At 40.2% G+C, this 24368-nt stretch overlaps 2 protein-coding genes across 3 annotated transcripts; one reads left to right on the top strand and one right to left on the bottom strand.

Moving 5' to 3' along the window:
• The first annotated feature begins 71 nt into the window (after positions 1–71).
• Positions 72–11844, top strand: LOC149482584 (uncharacterized). The gene is made up of 11 exons (XM_089703380.1): positions 72–462; positions 532–999; positions 1127–1222; positions 1535–1954; positions 2035–2325; positions 2448–6494; positions 9777–9836; positions 9924–10170; positions 10423–10517; positions 10740–10868; positions 11228–11844. Exons 1-11 carry the CDS (start codon positions 325–327, stop codon positions 11330–11332), a joined length of 6096 nt encoding a protein of 2031 aa, XP_089559506.1. The 5' UTR covers positions 72–324; the 3' UTR covers positions 11333–11844.
• Positions 11845–15639: 3795 nt separating this feature from the next.
• cathD (cathepsin D) lies at positions 15640–21862 on the bottom strand. Of its 2 annotated transcripts, none has more exons than XM_089703378.1 (10): positions 21723–21862; positions 21431–21517; positions 21040–21166; positions 19155–19278; positions 18607–18725; positions 17924–18033; positions 17244–17330; positions 16708–16864; positions 16013–16219; positions 15640–15807 (listed from the first exon to the last, which is right to left on the bottom strand). In XM_089703378.1, exons 2-10 carry the CDS (start codon positions 21490–21492, stop codon positions 15646–15648), a joined length of 1155 nt encoding a protein of 384 aa, XP_089559504.1. In that variant the 5' UTR covers positions 21493–21517; positions 21723–21862; the 3' UTR covers positions 15640–15645. The 2 variants fall into 2 exon arrangements, with proteins under 2 accessions (XP_089559504.1, XP_089559505.1); XM_089703379.1 differs by having other exon boundaries at positions 21620–21779.
• Positions 21863–24368: the final 2506 nt, after the last annotated feature.

Genomic DNA, 24368 nt, shown 5'->3' with positions numbered 1-24368 from the left:
TTTAGACAAAAATCATTCTTTGTCTTTATTTTATCTGCCGGTATAGAAACAAAATGTCTATGATTAGACTATATTGAAAATGGCCGCCTGATCATCGAAAGCGGCTTGCTGTCAAAATATAAAAATAGTTTTTGATAACGCGTATGCTTTATTTATAAGTAAATGTATAGTTTTCATGTATTATTTAATTAAGTAAGCTGAATGAATTCACATAGTGTCATATCACACAGTTTAGGAATATATCTGCAAAGGAAGTTTACAACTTTGCAAATTGCTTCGTGTCGCGCATACTGAAACAGTGGTCCGTCTTGTTTACCGTTCAAAATGAACGAAGAAGGCGGTGATGATTCGCCGTCACGGCCAAAACGAAAAATAAAAAAGGTGATGATACTCTCGTCTAGCTCGGATTCTGACAGTGAGGAGAGCATCGGCGTCACAAGGACACGTAGAAAAAAATTAAGGGTGAATATCCTATTTGTGTAACTCATCAGATTTGACTTTTCGATATATATAATTTATAATCGTTTTCAGGTTGTGAGTGAGAATGAATCGAGTGATAGTAGCGGCAGTTCAGTCGTATGCGGCACTCGTCGCAGGCGCACCCTGCCCAAGCTCCGCGACTCGGAGGCAGAGAGCGACACTTCGGGTTGGGCGAGCGACCGCTCCAACTCGAAGCAAGTGGCATCCACATCGAAAGCACCTTCTGGGTTTGCCTCGGATAGTTCAGAAGGAAATTCTGACAAGTGCTCAATATGTTTGTTGCGCTTTAAAAATCAAGAAATCGGTACTCCCATAAACTGTGAGCATATATTCTGTTTGGATTGTATAACAGAATGGTCTAAGAATGTAAACACGTGCCCTGTAGACAGGATAACATTTGAATCGATAGTGGTGAAAGCGTGTATCGGTGGACGAGTGTTAAGAACTGAGCCTGTTAAAGTAATAGAGAGACGACCATCGGTTGATATATTAGTAGTAGAGGAAACTATTGTATGTGAGGTAAGTCATTTAATGTATATATAGGTATACAATTGAATATTGCACAATAATATTTGTTACATTATTGGTGAATCTCTATTGTGCTTAGACACATGTTTAACTAAAGTAAGAGTGAAACATTTTTCAGATATGTAGCAGGGGTGATGATGAAGAGTCTATGTTATTATGTGATGGCTGTGACCTTGGGTATCATATGCAATGTCTCACTCCTCCACTCACAGAGGTATAATACAAATCTTTCTGTGTAAGAAATAATTAAACAAATTCATACTTATTCCTCCTAGTTATGCTTTTCATGTAGAACATATCTAATTTATTTTTTACATTGATAGCAATAACCATGAATACAATATACATGGTATTTCATTACTATTATAGAAAAAATATGACTCATTGGATATAGGTGTGGTAATATGATATCAAAATACAAATATATCTTATATTTTAAAGCAATAATTTCTTAAAAAAAAATGAATGTTGAATATTATATATAGACAACATTTATTTATTATAATAATAAATTCACTATCCGCAGGTGCCAGCTTCTCAGTGGCTGTGTCCGAGTTGTGATGATATTTATGATGCCATCAATTTGTCAGAAGTGGAAGATCTGTTCAGTGATATTGCAGATATCAGTAGACCCCTAGGGCCTAGACCGGCCCCTCTCCGAGCGCCCAGGAACGTAAGGAGATCGGCCAGGACCCAAAGCAATCCTGACCAACCCTCGACCTCCAGCGGGAGGAGAGGCAGCAGGCTCAGTATTGAAGACATTCCCACTTCATCCAGAGGTTTTTCAACAACCAATAGGAATCGCTCCACAACAACTGGAACACAAAGAAAAAGGAAAAGAACTACTCGTAGAAGAACAAGGAAGGTCTTGATTGAGTATGAAATACAAGAAAATGGAAAGTTTCCCGTGACCCGTAGTGTGACACGAACTGTTAGGAGGAGGAAGGTATGTTATATCACTAGACTCTCTGAATAAAGAAAATAGTTTTTATTTGAATTTATTAATTGAAAATATTTTGATTACAGACACGTAAAAGACAACCTCGAACAGCAGCAAGGAGGTCACATGTTAGAGCCAGCGTTAGAGCTATGCTTACCTCTATGAAGGTGGATCAAGAAATTGGCCAGTCTTCTAATCCAAGAGGCGTCCAAGACTTGAGAGTCAGTAGACAACGAGCGGGCATCCCCACTCTCAGCATATATGGAAATACTAATCAGTTGGAATATTTTTCTGATGATGAAGTGGATGTATCAGAAGGAGCTTCCACAGCAGTAGCTATCAGACCTACCTCCAGCATACTTAGTGCTTATAGACAGGTAGAAATTTTATTATATTGTAATTTTTAATGTACATGAATTTAATGACCTTATTGAATTATAATATAAAATAAATATTGTTTCTTGGAAAGTATTAATTGTTGCAACTGTACTTTTTTCAGGCAAGAAGGAAAATGATAAACATACCATCTCCAACGCATGCCTCATCAGCACCTGATTTACTCTCAAATATTTTGGAGAGCCAAGCTCTCTTACATTCTAAAAATTCTATTGTGTCTGTTTCTGTTGATGGCAATGTAAATATCAAATTACAAAGAACTAAAACTTTGCCATCAAATAAAAGTCCAGAAAGAGCACAAAAAGAGAAAAAACTAGACTTGACAAAAACGGAAGAGGCTGTTAGAGAAGTTCCGTCTTACCCGGGACAGTCCCGCGGGGGCGGCGGCTGGGGCGGGGGCTATCGCGGAACCTATCATCGCGACCAAAATAACTTTAACAGGGGAAACTACGACAACAATTACGGAAATTCGTATCAGAACAGACAAGGCAGCAATAATATGTATAACAATTATCAAAACAATAACAATATGCGACGTGATTCAGAACCAGAATTCTTTGACAACTATCGGCGATCCCACCAATTTTCACATGCAGATGATTCATACTTTGATAGGACTAGACGTAATGCTCCAAATGATGCTAACAGACCACAAAATTTTTCCAATACTCCAAGGCCTAATGAGCAGAATCAAGGGCGGTATAGTTTGGGCCCACCCTGGCAACCATATGGCAATGCACCGCCTGCTTCTAGACAGGATATGCCTCCCGCTGCAGCTAGACATTCATTTGGTGGATTTGAAAATCCTCTTGATATGAGAATGGGACAGATGCCTCCAAGAACATCAAATATTGATTCATTTTCAAGAGTAGAAACTCCTCAGCAAGAAAAACCACAACCCCAACTTTATAACCCTCCTGTCGAAACCCAGTCATTTGAACCTTTACCTCAGCCACCAATGTTCAATTTTCCAAAATCAGGAGAACTGGAGAAGTCTGAAGACGAGAAAAGTGATTCTGGTCTTGTCATTGATACAGAAAAGTATGATCCCACCGACCCTACGAATGACGATGACAGTGGAGATGAGCACAAAGATTTGCCGGAACCTTCGACAGCTTCTGTTCCGAGGGTTGCGGAGATCCCAGTTACCGCACCCGCAGTTGCAGTCCCTCTGCCGCCGGAGCCAGCGCCGGCGCCGCCGAGAACTGTACAAAGTATTTTAGCTGGAATAGACACAAGTAGCATGAATGTTCCTGCAAATGTGCTGGACAGTGCAGTGAGACAAGTTTTAAAAGAACATAGGAATTTAATTGTCCCTGCAACAGACACTCATAATGATAAGAGCGATGAGGATTCGGAAGGCGACTGTCCGAATTTCTCAATTTACTCAGCAACGAGTGTACATATAGCCAATAATACGAGTATTTTAAATGACGATGTAGTGCCCGAGGAACCGCATCAGGATAGTCTGGAGGATCTCGTCCAAGAGGACGACGATGTGCCCGATATACCTTCTCCTGCTAAATCCGATAATGCTTCTGATGAAACAATAAAAGCAGAAACAACACTCAATAATAATAAATCCTCCACACCCACGAGTTACGAAACTAATGTTATGAGTAAAACTGAAGAAGAATATAAAGAAAAAATATCTAAACGTTGCCCTATTACGACAAATACTCGAAATCCTATAAAAATCAAGATAAACACCCCTTCTTTGATTAAAAGAGTTTCTTTGTATGACGAAGAAGATACGAATCAAGATGTTAATCCTACAGAGAGTGATGTTATTGAAGATAAAATGGAATCTGAAAATCCCGCCAGCCCTAAGTTAAGTAAGGAACACGAAAAATTATTTGAGGAGAATGAGGTAACGAGTACAATATGCAAACAAAACAAGGAAGTTAAAGTTGATGTCAATAATGTAAAAGATAATGTTGATCAAGAATTTGAAGAAAAAATTAAATTATGCGAAGAAATAAAAAAGAGCGATGAAACTGTGAATAAAAAAGATGAAGACATGGAAGTTGAAAAAGAGAAAGATTTTCAGGATGGTAATAAATCTGACAAATCGCATTCAGAGCACGACAATGAAATGTCCGATACTGAAATATGTTTCAACACACAATCGCCTAAAGACGAAAAAAATAACGAGAAAGGTGAAGAAAATGTAGAAAAAATGACAGAATCGATCAGTGAAACTGAAGATGAAAGAAGTTACACGCCCTGCTTAGACGAAAACAAACCGAAAGACGCGTCTTTTGAAATCGATAAAGATAAGGGTCTAGAGGGGCTCGACACGGAAATGATATCGGAAGAGGAGGGAAACGAAATGTTCTCCGAGAACGAGAGGCCGTCGTCCGCGCAGTCGCACAAGTCGCCGCCCAGGGCCAAACCCGTCGAGGAGCCGCCACCCGAAGTCGCCGAGAAAAAGAGAAGCGACAAGAAAAAGGGCGACTCGAGAGAGGACGGAAAGAAGAAGAAAAAGAAAGAATCGAAGAAGGAGGCCAAAGAGAAGAGTAAAAGTAAAAAGAAGACCGAAATCTCTTTCAAGAAACTCAGTAAGAGCGGAAAAGAGAGAAACTACAGGGAGAGAGACCGGGACGACAAAAAGAAAAAAGACAGAAGATCCTCGAGCGAGGCGCCCGAAGTGAAAAAGAAGAGAAAGGAAAAGAGGAAAGATCTCGAGCGCTACGACGTCCGCACGCTCGTCACCGAGAAGCGGAGGAAAGTGAAGGATCCGTTCGGGCGCGACGTGTCCCCCCGCGCGCGCTCCCCCTCGCCGTCCCCGCGCCGCTCCGCCTCGCCCGAGCCCCGCGCGGCCGCCCGGCGCCGCTCGCCCGCCCGCGCGCGCCTCTCCGCCTCGCGCGGCCGCCGCTCCGTCTCGCGCGCGCGCCGCTCGCTCTCCCGCGCGCGCCGCTCGCTGTCCCGGGCACGCCGCTCCATCTCGCGCGCGCACGCGTCGCCCCGCGCGCGCCGCACGCCTTCGCGGCCGCACCGCTCGCCCGCGCGCCGCTCCGTGTCGCGCCTGACGCCGGTAGCGCTGCGCGAGTCGCCCCGCGCGCGCCGCTCGCCCGCCCGCCGGCCGCGCCGCTCGCCCTCCGCGCGCTCGCCCTCGCCGCGCCGCTCCGTGCAGCGCAAGCGCCGGCGGCGCTCCGCCAGCCGCGCCCGCCGGCGCCGCTCCGCCTCGGGCGTTGCGCGCGTTCTCGGCAAAAAGAAGAAGCGGGCACGGCCCGACCGCTCGCCGACCCCGCCGCGCCGCCGCGTCGTCGAATCGCCTCGCCGGAAAATAAGAAGGAGCGCGAGCCTCGAGCTGTCGCCGGCTCGTTCGATGCCGTCGCCGTCGCTCGACTCGCAGCCGCCGTCGCCGCGCACGCCGCCGCCGGAGCCCCCGGAGGAGCCGCCGCTGCGCGTGGCCGCCGAGCGCGCGCGGCGCCGCGAGCTCGAGCGGCCGCGGCGCCGCGCCCGGGACGCGCCCGGCCCGTCCAAAGAGGTGTTCACGTCCGGCGACAACATCCTCGTCAGCGTCAGCTTCAAGGACCAGCAGCGAGGCGAGGAGGAGGAGCGCCGGCGGCGGCGCGAGAGCAAGCGGGACCGCCGGCGGCGCCGCCGCAACCCGCCGCCGCCCGAGGCCGAGACGGCCAAGCCGGTCGCGATCATCGACCTCGACCGCTCGCCGTTCCGGGAGCTGACGCCGTCCCCAAAGAATGTGATAGTGCTGAGCGACAGCGAGCCCGGCGAGAAGGACGCCGCGGAGGCGCCGGCGGCGGCGCCCGCGCCCGCGCCCGCGCTCGCGCCGGCCGAGCCGCACGCGGCGGGCCCCAAGACGCCGCCCGAGCCCAGCGCGGAGGGCGGCGGGCCGCCGGTGGCCGCCGTGGCCGCGGTGCCGGCGCCGGCGGCGGGCTCGCCGGGCGCGGGCGCGGAGCCGCGCTCGCCGGACGCGTACGACCCGTTCGAGCCGACGCGCTCGGCGTCCGCGTCGCCGGCGTCGGGCCGGTCGGGCGCGTCGCCCGCGTCGGCCGCGTCGGCGCCGTCCCCCGCCGGCCCGCCGCCCGACCCGCCGCGGCTCATGACGCTGGAGTCGGCGCAGCGCACCAACATGTCTGCGGACGACGTGCTGGACCGCCGCCCCGTAACCCCCGCTGAAAAGGTAAATAGAGCGCCTGACGCGTATACCCTATTCAGTATCAAAAATTGTCAAAAACGATTTTTTTTTTATAAATTACTGAGTTAGATACAAAAAGACTGCAAAGATGTTATTGCAGTTTTTTTTTGCATGAAATATCAATATTAGACCAGGGTCGATAATTATCTTTGGTTTATCTCGATTTCCGACAAAACAAGTCCAACACAAAACACAAACAGATACAAATAAAAAAGTTAAATTAGCAAAGTTGAAGGTAATATAAAAAGATCTACAACTATTTAAATTACAAATTTTTCTAAATCTAGGTAAAAAATTCAATCTTTTTTTCTTCTTTAGGTTTCTTATTTTTATCTTTTTCAAAATATTTTAAAGTGAAACTTTTATTACATCGTCTCAAACTTTTTGGTCTGTGTAGTGCATGTCGCGTGTCACGCGACATGCGCTACACAAAGCAGTGTTCGGAACCGTTCGAACAGTTTCACTTTTACCGTGGTTTCATAAAACCACACAACATTTTTTTTTTCTATGAATTTTGCTGAAAACTTACATTATTAATAATACTAGATTTCCGCCCGCGGCTTCGCTCGCGTTTTCAAAGGAAAATCCGCATAGTTTCCGTTCCCGTGGGATTTTCGGGGTAAAACCTACCCTATGTGTTAATCCAAGTTACCTTCTATATGTGTGCTAAACTTCATTGTAATCGGTTCAGTAGTATTTGCGTGAAAGAGTAACAAACACACACACACACACACACACATCCCCACAAACTTTCGAATTTATGATATTAGTAGGATTAAAACTGCTTTTTACATTATCTCTCTGATTATTTTTTTTAATTTATCTATCAAATTAAATACTTAATTAAATAAATAATAATATAACCTTCATAATCGCCTAACAACGGTTTAGAGCAATCTTCCGTATCCTCTCCCATCTCACGGAACCGTTATATTAAGTTCTCTTCTGAATGATTTCTGAGAAACACGAAATATAAGGTTATTTATTATGCATACCATGTTTAATATAAATTTATAGTCGAATCGTTTCTATCGCCTAATACGTATTTTATCATAATTTATCTATAATATTATTTTTTATTCACTTATCGAAATTTTCCTTACTTATAGAAATTTTCCCCACAAAGAGAAATTTTCCTGAGGTATAGAAATTCTCCTGTCTTATCGAAATTTTCCCGACTTATGGATTTTTCCTGACTTATAGAAATTTTTGCGGCAAAGAGAAATTTTCCTCACGTATAGAAATTCTCCTGGCTTATAGAATTTTTCCTGGCGTATAGAATTTTTCCTGGCGTATATAATTTTTCCTGGCGTATATAATTTTTCCTGACTTATACAAATTTTCCTGACGTATAGAAATTTTCCCCACAAAGAGAAATTTTTCCTGACGTATAGAAATTCTCCTGTCTTATCGTAATTTTCCCGACTTATAGAAATTTTTGCGACAAAGAGAAATTTTCCTCACATATAGAAATTCTCCTGGCTTATAGAATTTTTCCTGGCGTAAAGAAATTTTCCTGGCGTATATAATTTTTCCTGACTTATACAAATTTTCCTGACGTATAGAAATTTTCCTGACGAATTGAAATTTTCCTGGCTTATATAAATTTTGCTAAATAAAGAAATTTTCCCGACGTATAGAAATTTTCCTGACGTATAGAAATTTTCCGGACTTATGGAAATTTTCTTGCTTTTAGAAATTTTGCTGGCTTATAATTATTTATCTATAATATTATTTTTTATTGACTTATCGAAATTTTCCCCACAAAGAGAAATTTTCCTGACGTATAGAAATTCTCCTTTCTAATCGAAATTTTCCTGACGTATAGAAATTCTCCTTTCTAATCGAAATTTTGCTGGCTTTTAGAAATTTTCCCGACGTATAGAAATTTTCCTGGCTTATAGAAATTTAAAGAAATTTTCCCGACGTGTAGAAATTTTCTTGACGTATAGAAATGTTCCGGACTTATGGAAATTTTCTTGTCTTAAATTTTCCTTTCTTATGGAAATTTTCCTGGCTTATTAACATTTTCCTGACTTATACAAATATTCCGTATCTATATAAATTTTCCGGACGTATAGAAATTTTTTTGGCTTATAGAAATTTTGCTGGCTTATAGAAATTTTCCCGACGTATAGACATTTATACAAATTTTCCTTATCTATATAATTTTGCGGCAAAGAGAAATTTTCTTTTCTTATGGAAATTTTCCAGCTTATAGAAATTTTCCTTGTTTATAGAAATTTTCCTGGCGTATAGAAATTTTCCTTATGGAAATTTTCCCGACATGGATTTTTCCTGACGTATAGAAATTATCCTGGCTTATAAACATTTGCCTGACTTCTACAAATTTTCCTTATCTATATCATTTTGCGGCAAAGAGAAATTTTCTTCACGTATAGAAATTTTCCCGACTTATAGAAATTTTTAAGATTTAAAATATGTATTTGTCGCCTTATTAGTAGTATACTTATACTTATATTATATAAAAGCACCATGTTTTTCAAATCGAAAATTCCCCCGTAACAATATCAGCTTTTTCCAGTTCAAAAAGTGGGGGGCTTTTTGTTCTGTGTACTTGGGACATAATAATAATGTTTGGGTAATTTTTCACCAAATTTCGTAGAAAAAAAAATATTTTGAAAAAGTAAAAATTTTGATGAAAATACAAAAGTTGTAGATCTTTTTATTACCTACTAGCGGTCCGCCCCGGCTTCGCCCGTGGTACATATTTCGCAATAAAAGGTAGCCTATGTTCTTTCTCAGGGTCTAAAGATTATCTGTGCCAAATTTCATCAAAATCGGTCCAGTAGTTTATGCGTGAAAACCATACATACATACAAACCTTTCCTCTTTATAATATTAGTATAGAAGTATAGATAATATAGACAACTTTGCCATTTAACTTTTTTCCATAAGGCTTGTAGTTTTGCTGGAAATCGAGATAAACTATTTGTTACTCTAAAAAGCTCACGAACTCGTATCGACCGTAATTTATTTTTTCTCCCTCCCTCCTTTAATGGGTTTCATCCTACTGAAATTTTTTACCATTTTTGAAGGTTATATGACCCTGGTCTATATGACGAAACACGTTTTAAAATACATGATCTTTTTTCATTTGTTCGATTTTACGATTAAAAGTTAAAAGTCAAACGGTCGAAAGTCTAGCACCAACAATTCAGTATTTTTTGTGTTCATTTATTGCTCGTATATAGTGTTTGGCTTCTATCGAACGACGGGTCGATCTTTATCCCGCCACTCCTGCAGGTGCTAGCGTTGCTGCAGTCGACGCGCGACGCGTCGCCCGAGCCGCCGCCGGGCGACGAGGCGGGCGGGGGCGCGGCGGGGCCCGGGGCGCCGGCGGGCGGGCCGGGGGCGCCGGCGGGCGGCGCGGGCGCGGGGGCGCCGGGCGAGGAGGCGCCGCCGCCGCTGCCGCGCATCGTGCTGCCGTCGCCGGGCCGCGCGCCGCCCAAGCTGTTCCCGGGCAAGCCGTCGCCCATCAAGTCGAACCCGGTGAAGCCGATGGCGCGGCCGCCGTCGGAGCCCGGCTCGCCGTACTCGCCCGGCTCGTCCGACTTCGGCGACCTGTTCGAGCCGCCCGCGCGCCGCCGCCGCGCCCTCGCGCCCGCCGCCAACGCGCACAACGCTTACAAGAAGAAAGGTGAGCCGTTTGCCGATTTGTTGACCCCCCTCGGTGATGCTGAATAGCATAAATTTTAACGACATTAACGTTAACATATTATATTACACATATTTTCATTTGAGCTAAATTACCTTATTTTTAAAATCTAATGAAAACGTGAATTCCTGATACTAAATAATGGAAAAAATCCAAGCTCTATTTGAAATTACCGTAATACTTTACGTTTATCATAAACGTTACTATTTTATAAATAAACGTTCCCTTTTGCAGGTAAAACGCAAGTGGGCGTGAAGATAGACGAAGACAACCTCAAGATCCTGGACGACCTGCCCAGCTCCGCTGTTGAGATGCAGGTCAAGAGCAAGGTAGCTATAATTGCTACTCTTACACCGATCAACTTATTTATAATTTTAAGATCTTTTATCTCTCTGAAAATAAGTTCATTGACGATCACTACTTCAAGTAAAAAAAAAAGTATACTACAGTTTTTAAAATAAAATGAGTATTCCATATTCAAATACTATTCTATTATATTTTTCTTATTTTTTCCTCTGCACATTGTATAACGGTTGTTTTTCATTCGTTAGTTCCTGAAGAAGCTGAACCGACAGGAGCGCGTGGTGGAGGAGGTGAAGCTGGTGCTGAAGCCGCACTACAACAAGAAGCACATCACCAAGGACGAGTACAAGCAGATCATGCGCCGCGCCGTGCCTAAGGTACGCTACAACACTACATCACGCCATGTTACATTACATTACACCAAGTTACGCTACACTTCACTACATCACGCTACGTTACATTACACTACATTACGCCACGTTACATTACACCACGCCACGTTACATTACATTACATCTGTCTACGCTACACAACGCAACACTACACCACGCTACGTTACATTACATTAAATTACGCCACGTTACATTACATTACGCCAAGTTACATTACATTACTCCATGTTACAGTACTCGCGAAAATCGATCAGTATCACACAAGGGTTGACTGTGCTGTACTAGAAAATGTTACACGACTGATATTTCTGTACGTAAACCTAAAGCATATGTGTTGTTTGCAGATCTGCCACAACAAGACGGGCGAGATCAACCCGGCCAAGATCCAGTCGCTAGTGGAGGCCTACGTGAAGAAGTTCCGCAAGAGACGCAAGCTCGGCCTCGCCTAGCGCTCCCCGAGCCCCCCTAGCCCCTACGGGCGATGTATTCTAATTTAACGCAACGTTTTATTTAAATAAATAATATAATGTAAATCGTGAATGAATTTGTTATTTATCGAATCGTATCTGTTGTCGCAGAGATATATTGTGGACCTTATTTATTAGTTACGGAACGCCCTCGGCCGAAACGCGCTCGATATTTTTTTAACGACTACAATGACAGGGAAGCGAATGCGTTTGTAATATTTAGTTATCGAGTAGTTTAGTGAATACAGTGTCGATAGCGCGACTCGGTCCGACGCGGCTTGTGGCATAGCTCGTAATGGATGAAATGTGTATAATTGTATCCATCTATATTTGCAATAATTAACTTTGTACAAAAATTCATTCACTGCCACGAGAGATCACTTAAATAGAAATATAAAATATAGTTCAATTATTTAGTTACGAGATATTGGTTAATATTATGTTTAAGTTAATTAAGGGGTAGTGAAACAGCTAATAAAATGTTAATATTCTTATACATTTTTTATTTCACTCTCATCTTTCACCCATTTTATTTCAAACTCATAGAACGTCATCATATGCCAGCACCAAGGCCAGCACCCATCATCACTATTCACCTCTTTTCCTTTCCTTTCTTACCTATCTTTAGACAAACCTCAAAAGGCAATCAATTCCTTTACTGAAAAAACGATACATAGCCATTAATAATCACTTTTAATTTTATCATTTGTCACGTTAGCTATAAGAAATGAACACAGAATTATTTTAAAAAATCATGTTTATTTCAATTTAATGCTAGCTTATTTGTTCAATTTCCAAAATGACACTTAAATTTTCACAATTTCGTTACAAGTTAAAACAACCAAAAAATAATTATTCTCAGATCTACTCAATATAATTCAAAATAATTCTGGCAAATAAATTTTTCATTTCATTTCAATAAGTGGTAAGTACACAAAATTTATTTTATTTAGTAGTTTTAGTAGTAGTTTAGTAGTAGTTATTTATATATTTATATAATATAACTAATAATCTGTTAGCTTTATGAACCGTTAAAGTTACACAATGAAATTTTCAGAGATGAAACATTTCTGTTACCGCTCTAACAACAAATATAAAATCTAGGTTAAGCAACGGTTGGCACGGTCATAAACTGGATGGGTAACCAATTTTTTTGCTATTGGTCTTTAGCTTATGTGTATGAAACAGTTTAGTGACACTAGGCCACAGTATTACAATATTTCCTACTCGCACAGGACCATTGCAATTCTCAAGACAGTCAAATAAAGAAATTCATTATTCTTAAGTCTAAAATAATAAAAAACACAATCTGTATCATGGACGTATAAAAAAAGACGGACGGTATATCGCCTAAACATTGAGTGAAACCTAGTAATGGCGGCGAAACATCCATGTGTGTGTGCCTTGTTGCCATGGCAACAGCTGTGTTGATGACAATGGCGGCTGTATTTTTTTCTATAAATTTTGCCGTAATAATTTTGTCATTAAAACATAAAAGAAATAACTTGCTTCCCTGTGGAATGTAATCCCTTGTGTTTTGTTATTTAAAATTGTACTGTTGCGACACCATTTAACCACGCAAGACGGCATTTTAAATATTTTTTGTGAAACAGTGACGCAGTTAATCAGTCGGTAGTTCACGACGTAATGGCGGCCGACTAGCTTACTATGGCGAGAGTGTGTGCGTGTTTATTGTCTTTACACGATCGCTAGCTTACTATGGTGGCTTCACGTTGTTTGTTCGTAATACGGCGTCCGTCTTTTTTTATACGTCCATGATCTGTATAAAGACTATCAAACTGTCGAAATACTTATTATATTTTATCGCAGAACCAAGCGCAGAACATTTCAAGTGTACCAGAAATATACAGCCAACCTAACCTCTCGTAGGCTTAGCTCGTAGGTAGGTCTTAACAGTTTTCAAAGAGGATTTATTTTTTATGAAATAATGAATTTAAAAATAATCTACTCAATACAAGTGTGCAAAATATTAACGCATTGAACCATTTCATATTGGGAAGCTTTTAGGGGTAAGTATAGATGAAAGTATTCAAGTATTCACTTGTAAAAGAACATCAAGCATTCGTCTTTTTTAAATTTAATGAACCGTTCCTCGAACAAGACGTTCGATGCTTTGTTACAACCCGACGACCGTAAACGGTTTAAAATTTTGCCGAGAAAAAACACCAATGCGGGCAACACAGCGCGATCATGCAGATGTCTTCTATTGCAAGAACCAATCCAATCAAAACTCAATAATTGTTCTGAGCATTAAGGCAGAGTTTATTTCACTTTTACCCTTACATGTAAGCACGTTACACGTTATAGATATGCTCGACATGGAACCATAATATAATGTGATACTGTTAATCTTTTTTGATCACGTACTTCACAGCTCCGTTGGTTTGCTTGCCAACGTATCAGCTGTCGGTCAGGAAAACAAATGAAACTTTGAATTTTGAAATCTTAGGTAATAAATAGGTCTAATATTTGAGTTCAAATGATATTTTCACAACGGCACACAATAATAACTAGTAGCGTAGACCAACAGCAAACCATCCAGTTTATGACCGTGCCAACCGTTGTTGCTTCACCTAGATTTTATATTTGTTGTTAGAGCGGTAACAGAAATGTTTCATCTCTGAAAATTTCATTGGAGCGTATGCGCACTATGCGGGTAGCCGCATTGCGGGTAGCCGTCCGGCTGACCGCAAGCACAATTATGTACGTAATATTCATTTCTATGCGCACTGCGATGCGGCTACCGCAGACCGCACAGTGCGCATAGAAATGAATATTCCGTACATAATTGTGCTTGCGGTCAGCCGGACGGCTACCCGCAATGCGGCTACCCGCATAGTGCGTATACGCTCGACCTATAGTCTATACCGGGTATAATTATTGCAAAAACAGCTTAATTTATTTTGAGAATTCTTTCACCAATACTAATCTTAATTATTATTCATGAATGTATTAGCATATATTTTATTTTTGATTGGTGTTTGCAGCTACCCGCTAGACTTAAAACTTAACAGACTTTTGTCATTAAAAATATTTGTATGAATATTTAACGCATTTTTACAGAAAATATTCGGTAGCCTGTTTTGTTTTTCGTTTTTCGAAAATTGTTTTTAATATTATTTTAATGTAGTTTTTGAAACCATTAATAGATATTCATCATCTGTTATGTAGAGAAACGTTGGTAAAACGAACGTATTAAACCATATAAATAAATAAATAAGGCATTGAGAGTAAAAGTAAAACAACAGGGTTTTAAAAAATATATTTATTGAAATAAAAAATAAACTACATCTAAAATAATAATGATAAGAGAGCGCAAGAAGCAAGCTAACAACACTGCTCTAGCTTTGGTTCCGTAGTTCCTAGTTTAAGAATAAAGACTTAATAACAAGCTACAATAGAACTGGCATAAACACTAGTCTACACAAACTGCTACATCATATCGAAAACGTTCTAATCGTACAATGTTTAATAGTATATTTCATATGCATTATAACTAATATAAAAGTTATGTAAACGAAGACAATTTTTTCGTATGTCGATAAAAATGAATTATTGATGTTTACGGTTTCATAAAATAAAGGTCGATATGTGATACATCAAAACTTATCTGGTCATACGTAATAATAGACTAAAATGAAAGTTTACTTCCATAAGAAACAATAATTACTAAGATATTTTATTTTTCATTTGAATTCATACATCTTGTAGGAGTAGAATTATTTTAAACGAATTATATTTGAAAAAGCAAATCATTGTCTGGATGCCAGTGATGCGTAATAAAGACGAGTATTTTGTCTATGGCTTTGTAACTTTTACATGTAAGAAATCTAGTGTGTTACGGAAATTAAAAGATCTTCAGTAATCTACAACTATTTACTATGGGTTAATTAACGTAACGGGTTTGTGATATATTTTAGTATCTGTTTTACACTGGTTTTGCTGTCTTTTTCAACTTCGTGTCAGACTGTGTGTGAGATTTTAGTATCTAGAGTGTGTGTATGTCTGTGTCTTTTTGTGTCTACTGTGTATTTGCTTGTCTGCGTGTGTATTTACGCACACACAAGAAGTTGTTCACTTGCCGTATGTGTGTGTGTGTGTGGGGGGGTGGTGTTCACTTGGCGTATATATGTGTGTGTGGGGGGGATGGGGTGTTGTTCACTTGGCGTATGTGTGTGGGGGGGAGGGGGTGTGTGTTCACTTGGCGTATGTGTGAGGGGGGAGGGGGTGTGTGTTCACTTGGCGTATGTGTGTGTGTGTGGGGGGGGTGGTGTTCACTTGGCGACAGCGAAGCCGATAGCCCTGTTCTTGACATCGAACTCGGTGTAGTAGCGGCCGATGAACACGTCCCCGAGGATCCAGAGCGGGCCGTTGGGCGGCGGGATGTCCAGCCCCATGAACCCAGACAGGCACACCGTCTTGCCGAACTGAGACACCTGCGCAACAGACAAACATTCAAAATGTAGCACTTGTACGTGGAAACATACATAAATTGGTCAAAGTGCATTATGGCTACGGTTCATCACGTAGTTTCAAAATTTCATTATATACAATTGAATTGAAATAGTGAAAATTTAAAATGTATATAAAATTTTAAATGGCAAACATCGAAAAACTATTATTTAATCAATGTTTATATACCCTCAGTATGTAGTCAGTGGGTTTGAGCTCAAACAGTTTGCCGGCGATGTTGAGGTGCACACTGGGCAGGTTGGGCAGCAGAGAGCAGTCCACCGCGAACTGACCGAACGCGATGGGCGTGGCTCCGATAGCGCGGTTCAGACTTTCCACTTCTTTAGTGGGGCCGGCGATCAGGGACGTGCCCGTGTCGGCGATCGCCTCGCAACCCTGCAGTAATGAGCCATTTGTGTAAGTTAGCTATACATGTGGACCTACAATTATAGATCCTTGCGGAACGCCACGCAATTTACTTTAGGCGATTGTTTCATATTTATTTAATTTATTTTAGAAACAAACAGTCATTTACAGGAAAAAATACACAATAATTATACATAAACAGACCTATAGAAATATTGTTATTTATTCAATAATTTGATGTTTCGTTGGAGGATTTGGGATATAGGGACAAAAATATAAACAGAGCTCTAGTAGGCTGAAATTGAAAATTATAATAAAATTACCGTGTACAATTATTGCTGTTTCATTTACTCACTCATTACTTACTAATTCCTACTATCTTTCTTTCACTACTGCCTTCAAAACTTGTAAAAATAACAACCGTACATACAAATTATACACAAATAAACAGTGCAATTAACACAAACACCGACTCGCACGTCCGGGTACTACGCACCCGTGCCCCGGGTGGAGCTCACCTGCTGGCAGAGGGTCTGGTTGTTGACGCTCACGCCGTCCATGCGGAACTGCCAGTACGTGTCGCGCGACAGCGGCACGCGCGTGAACTCGCCCGCGAAGTGCGCCGGGTCCGACCCACCCAGGATGATCTCACCGCCCTGCGCTGCCGACGGGTCGCTGACACCCCACACATAGCCACGTTACATACACTTCATATATTGAACGGCTCGAACAACCGTTAACATAAAAGTATGGTTGCTTAGCAAGCGATATAAATGGGGGATTCAAAGAACCATTTTGACCATTTTCCATTAACCAAATATAGATTTTAAAAAATTTAGTAAAGAACCAGTTTACTATGAATTCTTCACAACGACACTGTTTTTTAACCATTATTTTAATTACTAGTTATTAGTTTAATTTCAATAAAATTTTCTATTTCATTCTAAAAATAAGTAGAATTGCATATAAAAATATTGACATTCAGAAGTGTTTTTAAAATAAAGTCAAAATGATGCCATACTTAAAGCTTTATTAATTTATCTATGTCACGTACCGGTTAAGATAGAAAGAGAAGACAGGCTGCACGAGCCCCTGCGCCACCATGTTGTCGAACACCGGAGTCACACCGTCTACGGCAATGCTGGAAATGAAACTATACATTAACACTTTGTAATATAAGATATTACACGCAAATAATCTATTGGTAAATCAGCTAGAAATACATTAATTAAATTGAACAAAATTTTTACTGATCTTATTAAGATCCGGCTCGAAGGACCACTAAATGTTTAGCTGAGTACATTTCAGGTGATAAATGTTGAAGAACTATAACTTACAAGCGCCACACACAGCATGTGTTTGCAGATCATATATATCTATGAGCATTTAATGTTGATAATACGCACGATCTAGAAGTCTAGCTTAAAAAAAACGGTGAAAAAAATTATGTAAAAAAAATTTGGTTGTCTGTAAAGTCGGTTTACTGACGATAGTTGAACGTGACAACATCCGATTGTGCTTCCTTGTCGCTCTTTCCGCGCTCTCGCTTGCACTTCAAGCCTTACATGGAACGCCTCAGAGCGAGGTAACGCCGCATGAGTCATGTTTTTTCGTGCGTGCAGCCGGCTCAATCGAATTATAAGACGTTGTCACGTCAAAATCATTTATTTATTACGTTATTCCCAGTTGGTTTATCCCATGCGATGCGTGTAAGCAGTGAGCAGTGAGCAGTACCTGCTGAAGGCCATGCCGAGGATGCCGTCGAACTTGGCGGCGACGAAGGCCAGCCCCGGCTCCGACAGCGCCTCCGCGAACGTCTGCCCCCGCACCGACAGACCGCCCACCTTACACACATATTATATACATTAGTGCATCGTACAAGCATATGTTAATAATGTAGGTACAATCAAACAAAACTTTTACGAATAAATATAACATTTCTATACAGCTTAAGGTACAATGTATAAATGTATTTTTGAATAATTTTCTCTTAATTTTTTTTTGTATTCAGTAAAAAATTCAAATATTGCTCAACATTAGCTTAACTATTATAATGACAGCATATCTGTCTGAATGACTGACCGGTTGGCTTGGTTGGTAGTGGCCCTGCCTTCCAAGCCAGAGGTCGTGGGTTCGATTTCCCACCCGGGGCAAATATTTATGTGATGAACATAGATGTTTGCTGTGTCTGGGTGTAAATTATCTATATAAGTATTTATTTAAAATTATATACGTATGTTTATCAGCCATCTGGTTTCCATAACACAAGCGAAAGCTTAGTATGGGATCAGACCGTGCCATGTGTGAAATTGTCCTGAAATATTGATGTGTGAATTTGTCCTGAAATATTGATGTGTGAAATTGTCCTGAAATATTGATGTGTGAAATTGTCGTGCAATATAGATGTGTGCACTCACGGTGACGTCATCAGTGGAGAGGAAGCCGGAGAGCGAGCCGGAGCCGTAGTGGATCGCGAACTCGGTGCCGTTGGCGCGGTACGACGACGACTTGCTGCTGTCGTACTTGCTGTGCAGCACTGCACCAGACACGCGACCGATTATTGTTGTATACCAATTATATGACAAAACAAATACTGAGTAATAAGGTAACACGCAAAACAGCTGAACATTAATTATCATTCTTTCATACAAATATTTAGTTCAGCTGTCTCAAATATAATTTTTGTAAAAAGAAGTTTCTTTATTTTCTGAATCACGTAGCTTGTGAAATTAAAATGATATTTGAATCTCTTAACTTAAAGTAGTATGTATGAGTAAGTATGACTAAACGGACGGGTTTCCATTTATGCCGTCCGCGTGCGAGACGCATTGTGTTTACGCAGGAGTGACAGAGATAGTATCAGTACGAAATTCTTCGTTTTCCGGGACTACTTCCGGTTCTAAAAGTTGAAATATTACTGCAAATTATTAATATTAAAAACTTAAAACTTCGATATTCTACGTACGACAAGCGATGTTGGTATAGTGGCACTTCTTGGAGGGCACCCACAGGTTGGAGGAGCCCGTGTCGAACACAACCTTGAAGCTCTGCGGCGGGTTGCCGATAGAGATCGGCCCGTAGTACTGCGCCTGTAACAACACACACTTCATCGTATTATATCTAACTAGTACATATGGTGTGTTCTAGTAGAAATTAATGCTCTAGAGAAATTCCCATGGGAATGAGATTTTTTACCGTGGTAAAACAACGCAACGTAGCCTATGCGGTATGCCACTCTATCCTGCTAACTAAATCCAGACTCACAAATCCTACATACTAATCGTTATGACGCGAAAGCAACACAAACAAATAACACTTTGGCATTTATGAGTAAGAATAAGAAAAGAATGAATGAATTTGCAATTTTACAAGCTATTTACGAACCGTCAAGGTCAATAATATGCAGGTGAATGACCTGATGTAATCTTATTTACACAACATTTGCCGAAAAAAATAAATATAAATTCCATTGTTTAAAGTTTAAACTGAAAAACTGATTTAGGTCAAAATGCGAAAATCGTAAATTTGCTTATGGAATTTTCTAATAAAAACTTAAAACTATTTATACTTTGTGCTACATGAGAATTGTTAACAATACAACAGTCTCAAGTAGCGTGTCGTTTATCACGATGACCGCAATTTGTCGCGTCATTCATTCCGTTTTATTCCTTTTCTACAATTTCTGATACGTAAGCACGCGAGGCTTGTAAAACCTAAATATTTGTTAAAATATCTTACTACTTATTATTAAAATTTTTATATACCTATCTGGATGGATTGAGATATGCTTTGAACTGAGATTCATTTTCTAAAGAGTTATTTACTTAATAATATTATAAGTAAATTGGAAGTTAATCGCATTCAATGACTAATTAAAGCAAGCAAGGATAACTTTTATCGTAAACATTATGTATTATTTAACAACAAGTTATATATTATACACCCGTATCAATGACGATAACCCTAATTACATTAACTGCATCAACCTATTTTCCTGCCTATTCAACATTTTTCTCACAGCCTGCTGCTTTGCTGCCTATATTGCCTTTTTCATGAAAAATGCGGCACTTTTCAGTCTACATGTTCTTCCATACGATTTGACAAGGCTTTTTTATATAAGTAAGCTTTTGAAAAGTTTTTAAGAGAGTCTGCGACGATATTTGCGCGCGATAGAATATTTCAATGAAGAGCCAGTAATTGCATGTTGTAGAGGTGTTCAATTTGAGATTAGATAATAATAATAAAGGGTGAATATACATCTTATTGTTTTCTTAGATTTGACTTGTAAAATAGGCGATAGCCGGAGTCGCGGCGGCGAGTGGAATAACCAATAGCGCGATAAGCGACGCCGGGTTATCGGCGTAAAGTAAATAATAAATATTGTCTACATTGCTCGCTCTGATAAAAATAACAAGCATAAATATAAATAACTTTATTGCGAACTTTACTATTTAGTGTCAAGTTACAAGGATTCACATTTAATTAAATTACATTCCTTCTGGTTCAATACTTAGTGTTCATTAAGGAAAAAAAACAATTACAATAAAGTAGCAACAGGACTATCAATGACTATTAAAATTATTATTTCAAATTCTATTGTGGAACAATTATTTCAGAGTTGTTATGGCCACCTTCAATTTTATTTCAATCGAAGCAAAACCTATTTTCTAAGCTAATTTAAGTATTTGGTTAATAACAAGTATAATATAGTAATGAGTAGGTAGTTATGGTGGTTATATTAGTCACATTAGATAACCACATATAAGAACATAGATTTGCTTGTTCAACTGGAGTCCCTTATGCTATATATGACTGAAAACAAAATACTTAGTAGTAAGCAATGAACATACATCGAGGTAGTTGGAGAGTGGTTCAGGGGCCGGTCCCTTGGCGGCGTACTTGAGCCGCGTCATGTGCAGCTCCGTGCCCACCTCGTGCAGGTGCCTACGCACTGTCTTCATGCGGTACAGAGGCACCCTGCATACATGACAAACAAAATTAGAGTAAAAAGAAATAGGTGCGCCATGAAGAGAATAAATAAACTATTGCACTGTGGCAATTGATCGTAGAAAATGTTGTTTTTCATTATCTAATTAAATAAGATTAGCATTTAGGTATGTACTAAAGGAGTTACCTACTTGAAATTGGTTTTGTAAATTCAATTATAGATTCATTACGGATAAATACAATACTTTCATTACAAAGACTTTTACATAACTACGTATATTACCGATTACGTACCTTTGAAAGTCGGCCAGGCATGCTGTTACAGCAGCCAAGAGTATTATCCAGGATTTTAACATCGTAAGTGCAAGTCACCGCTAGATTCTGAAATTACCAATAACACACAAACAATAAAAAATTGGCAGCAAAAACAACTAAATAAAGTAAAGTACATAATTTACAATCATCAATACTATTTTTACATACTGTTAAAGAGGTGACACACTTGCGATTTGTTTCAATTAATGAAAAGAAGTTAGACCTTAGAAGCAATACAAGTGCGTATTTAACGGTCCACAAAATACAATACCTAATCGTATTACCGGCGCACAGAATAACTGATTTATCATCAATGATCAAAACTATGGATCAAAATATTTTTCCGGCGTTTGACAATTATTGTAAATTGACATTACAAGTGACGTTTATACAAACAAATGACATTTCATTTAACATTGCCATTTTATTTTTCTTAATGATTATTTTTCGATAAAAGCATATATAGTACGACATAAAAGAGATGAAATTAATTATTTTGGAACTAATTCGTTTTTCATTACCTGGCAACCCTGAATTGGCAATGTAGCTGTCAAGTTGAATAAAAATTTGTTGTTTTTTTCGTGAAGTGGAGAATTATTGAGATAAAATTGTTATTTAGAACAAGAAATTTAAATAAAAAAGGAGACATCATGAAAAAGGTTAAACGTAGCGGTGTCCGTGACGTGGTGTATAAAGTTTTTATTCGGTGTTTGTCCGAATTTCAAGCTGGAAATTTATTGACTGATTTGGAAAACGTTTACAAACGTACAGCAGAATATACCGGTGAGATTCCATTTATTTTTGCTCAGTACTACGTAAAATAGAATATTCCATTAGTGACGAGTGTTTAATGTATGTATGTATGGCGATTATTTCGTTTTCGCAATTTAATTTGAGGTTATTTGTATGTAAACAAAAACTAGTTTTTATAGTGCGACCAGCACAATTTGAGTCAAGAAGTTATATCCAATCCAACCAGCCTCAAATAAAGTACCTAGTTTAGATTTTACTACATAGTATAGTGATAACTGTTTTCATACAGCTATCTATCTATTAATCAATCAAACCATAAGAAAAAAAATCATATTTACTGTATCATATTTACAGATACTGAAGATGCCCCGTACCCTCTTGCCAGTACTTCGAAACAGAGTGATGATCAGTCCTTTGAAGGAGTAGAATATTTAGATTTTGATGAATTATATTAATGTACAAAATTTATCTACAAAAAAAATAAAAATATGTGGTTTTCAAATCGCCTTGTTTTTTTCTACCCGACGGACCCAGAAAGAGGGTAATGTGTTTGAGCTGCATGTATGCTTGTTTGTTTGTATGTTTGATTCTATGTGCGCCGCTGCAGTCTAAGCACTTGACCGATTTTTATAAAATAACTAATTCCAAATACATTTAAGTAAAATTTGACCTAGGTAGGTCAATTAAAATACTAATGTATTTTTGTCTTAAATTTACACTATTGCTACAATGAAACAATTATAACGGTTTAAATCGCGGTATTTATTTTAGATTATATATATAGATTTTTGGATTTTTATTCTATAGTATCAAGATCGCTTGCGTCGCAGTATCAGTGTTGCTATATGAGCGACGGTGGCGCCCTCATTTATTTTCATCTCTTTTGTGTCGCACTGTAATAGCAGAAGCAAGAAGATAGCACAGGAAGATGCTCGGTAGTTCTCATAGCATAATAAACTGTGATAATAAAACTATGATTTATTATAGGTACTATGATTAATAATAATCAAATTAATTTTAGTTCCGTAAAAGTTTTTTTTTTTTTTTTTTTTTTTTTTATCGCTTAAGCAGGCACACGAGCTGGCGGGTCACCTGATGGAAAGTGATGCCCGCCACCCATAAGCATTCGCGATGTTAGGGCCACCGCGAATGTGTTGCCGGCCTTTGAGGTGTAAATATGCCCTTTTTTTGAAGGTCTCCGTGTCGAATCCGTTTGGGAACACTGAGGATGGTAAGTCGTTCCACAAGGTTGTCGTTCTTGGTAGAAAGTGTCGAGAAAAGCGCACTGTGGTGGACCGCCATGCATCCAGATGGTGGGGGTGAAACTTTAATTTGTGGCGAGAGGTGCGATTGTGAAATTCAGCAGCTGGAATGAGTTCAAAAAGTTCCACAGAACAATCCCCGTTATAAATCCGGTAGAACACGCATAGATATGCAACATCTCTCCGCAGTGAAAGTGGATCCAGCGAATCGGAAAGCTTAGGGTCGTCAATAATTCGGACGGCTCGTCGCTGAACGCGGTCTAATGGTAGGAGCTGGTATTGGGGCGCTCCGGCCCAGAGGTGAGAGCAGTACTCCATGTGGGGCCTGACTTGTGCCTTATATAATTGCAGGCGATGAGCAGGCGTGAAGTACCGTCTTGCCCTGGCGAGCACCCCTAGTTTTTTCGAAGCTAATTTAGCTTTGTCCTCCAAAAAACCGCGAAACTGGACATCAGACGTAATTTCGACCCCAAGGATTCCGATGCTAGGTTTTGCTGTGAGAGGGGTGTTCTGAAAGTTAACGGATACGTCAAAAGGACTTTTCTTGGCGGTAAACGCGCAGACCTGTGTCTTGGCCGGATTGAAATCAACTAAGTTTGATTGGCCCCAAGTCGAGATTTTCTCAAGGGTGGTCTCAATGTTAGACACGAGGTTGTTTCGATACAATTTAGTCTGCTCCAGAGTGGTCTTTGCTTGGCCTGCGTAGTAGGCATCACCAGTACTGTCATCTGCATAACAATGAACGCTGCGTATTTGCAACATGTCATTGAAATGCAGAAGAAACAGCGTAGGGGATAATACACAGCCTTGTGGGACACCAGCATTAATAGGCTTGGGTTTGGAGCAATATCCGTCTACAACGACTTTGATGCTACGTGCCTTTAGAAAATTGGCTGCCCAAT

This window comes from Colias philodice, chromosome 14 (assembly GCF_061535455.1).
Source record: "Colias philodice isolate Cphi_HAF_F1 chromosome 14, ilColPhil1 Martin Lab GWU primary, whole genome shotgun sequence".
NCBI classification, from domain to species: domain Eukaryota; kingdom Metazoa; phylum Arthropoda; class Insecta; order Lepidoptera; family Pieridae; genus Colias; species Colias philodice.
Note: the sequence above shows the minus strand (reverse complement) of the source record. Positions and strands in the feature narration are given on the sequence as shown.

Bases quoted from the DNA above. Each gene is read 5' to 3' on its own strand.
- cathD (XM_089703378.1), bottom strand. From the start codon at position 21,492: ATGTTAAAATCCTGGATAATACTCTTGGCTGCTGTAACAGCATGCCTG. The intron at 18,034-18,606 runs GTGAGTGCACAC...TATGTGTGTAAG, and splicing joins TCTCCACTGATGACGTCACC to GTGGGCGGTCTGTCGGTGCG. The intron at 16,220-16,707 runs GTGAGCTCCACC...TCATTACTGCAG, and splicing joins ACCAGACCCTCTGCCAGCAG to GGTTGCGAGGCGATCGCCGA.
- LOC149482584 (XM_089703380.1), top strand. From the start codon at position 325: ATGAACGAAGAAGGCGGTGATGATTCGCCGTCACGGCCAAAACGAAAA. The intron at 6,495-9,776 runs GTAAATAGAGCG...CCACTCCTGCAG, and splicing joins CCGTAACCCCCGCTGAAAAG to GTGCTAGCGTTGCTGCAGTC. The intron at 10,869-11,227 runs GTACGCTACAAC...TGTTGTTTGCAG, and splicing joins TGCGCCGCGCCGTGCCTAAG to ATCTGCCACAACAAGACGGG.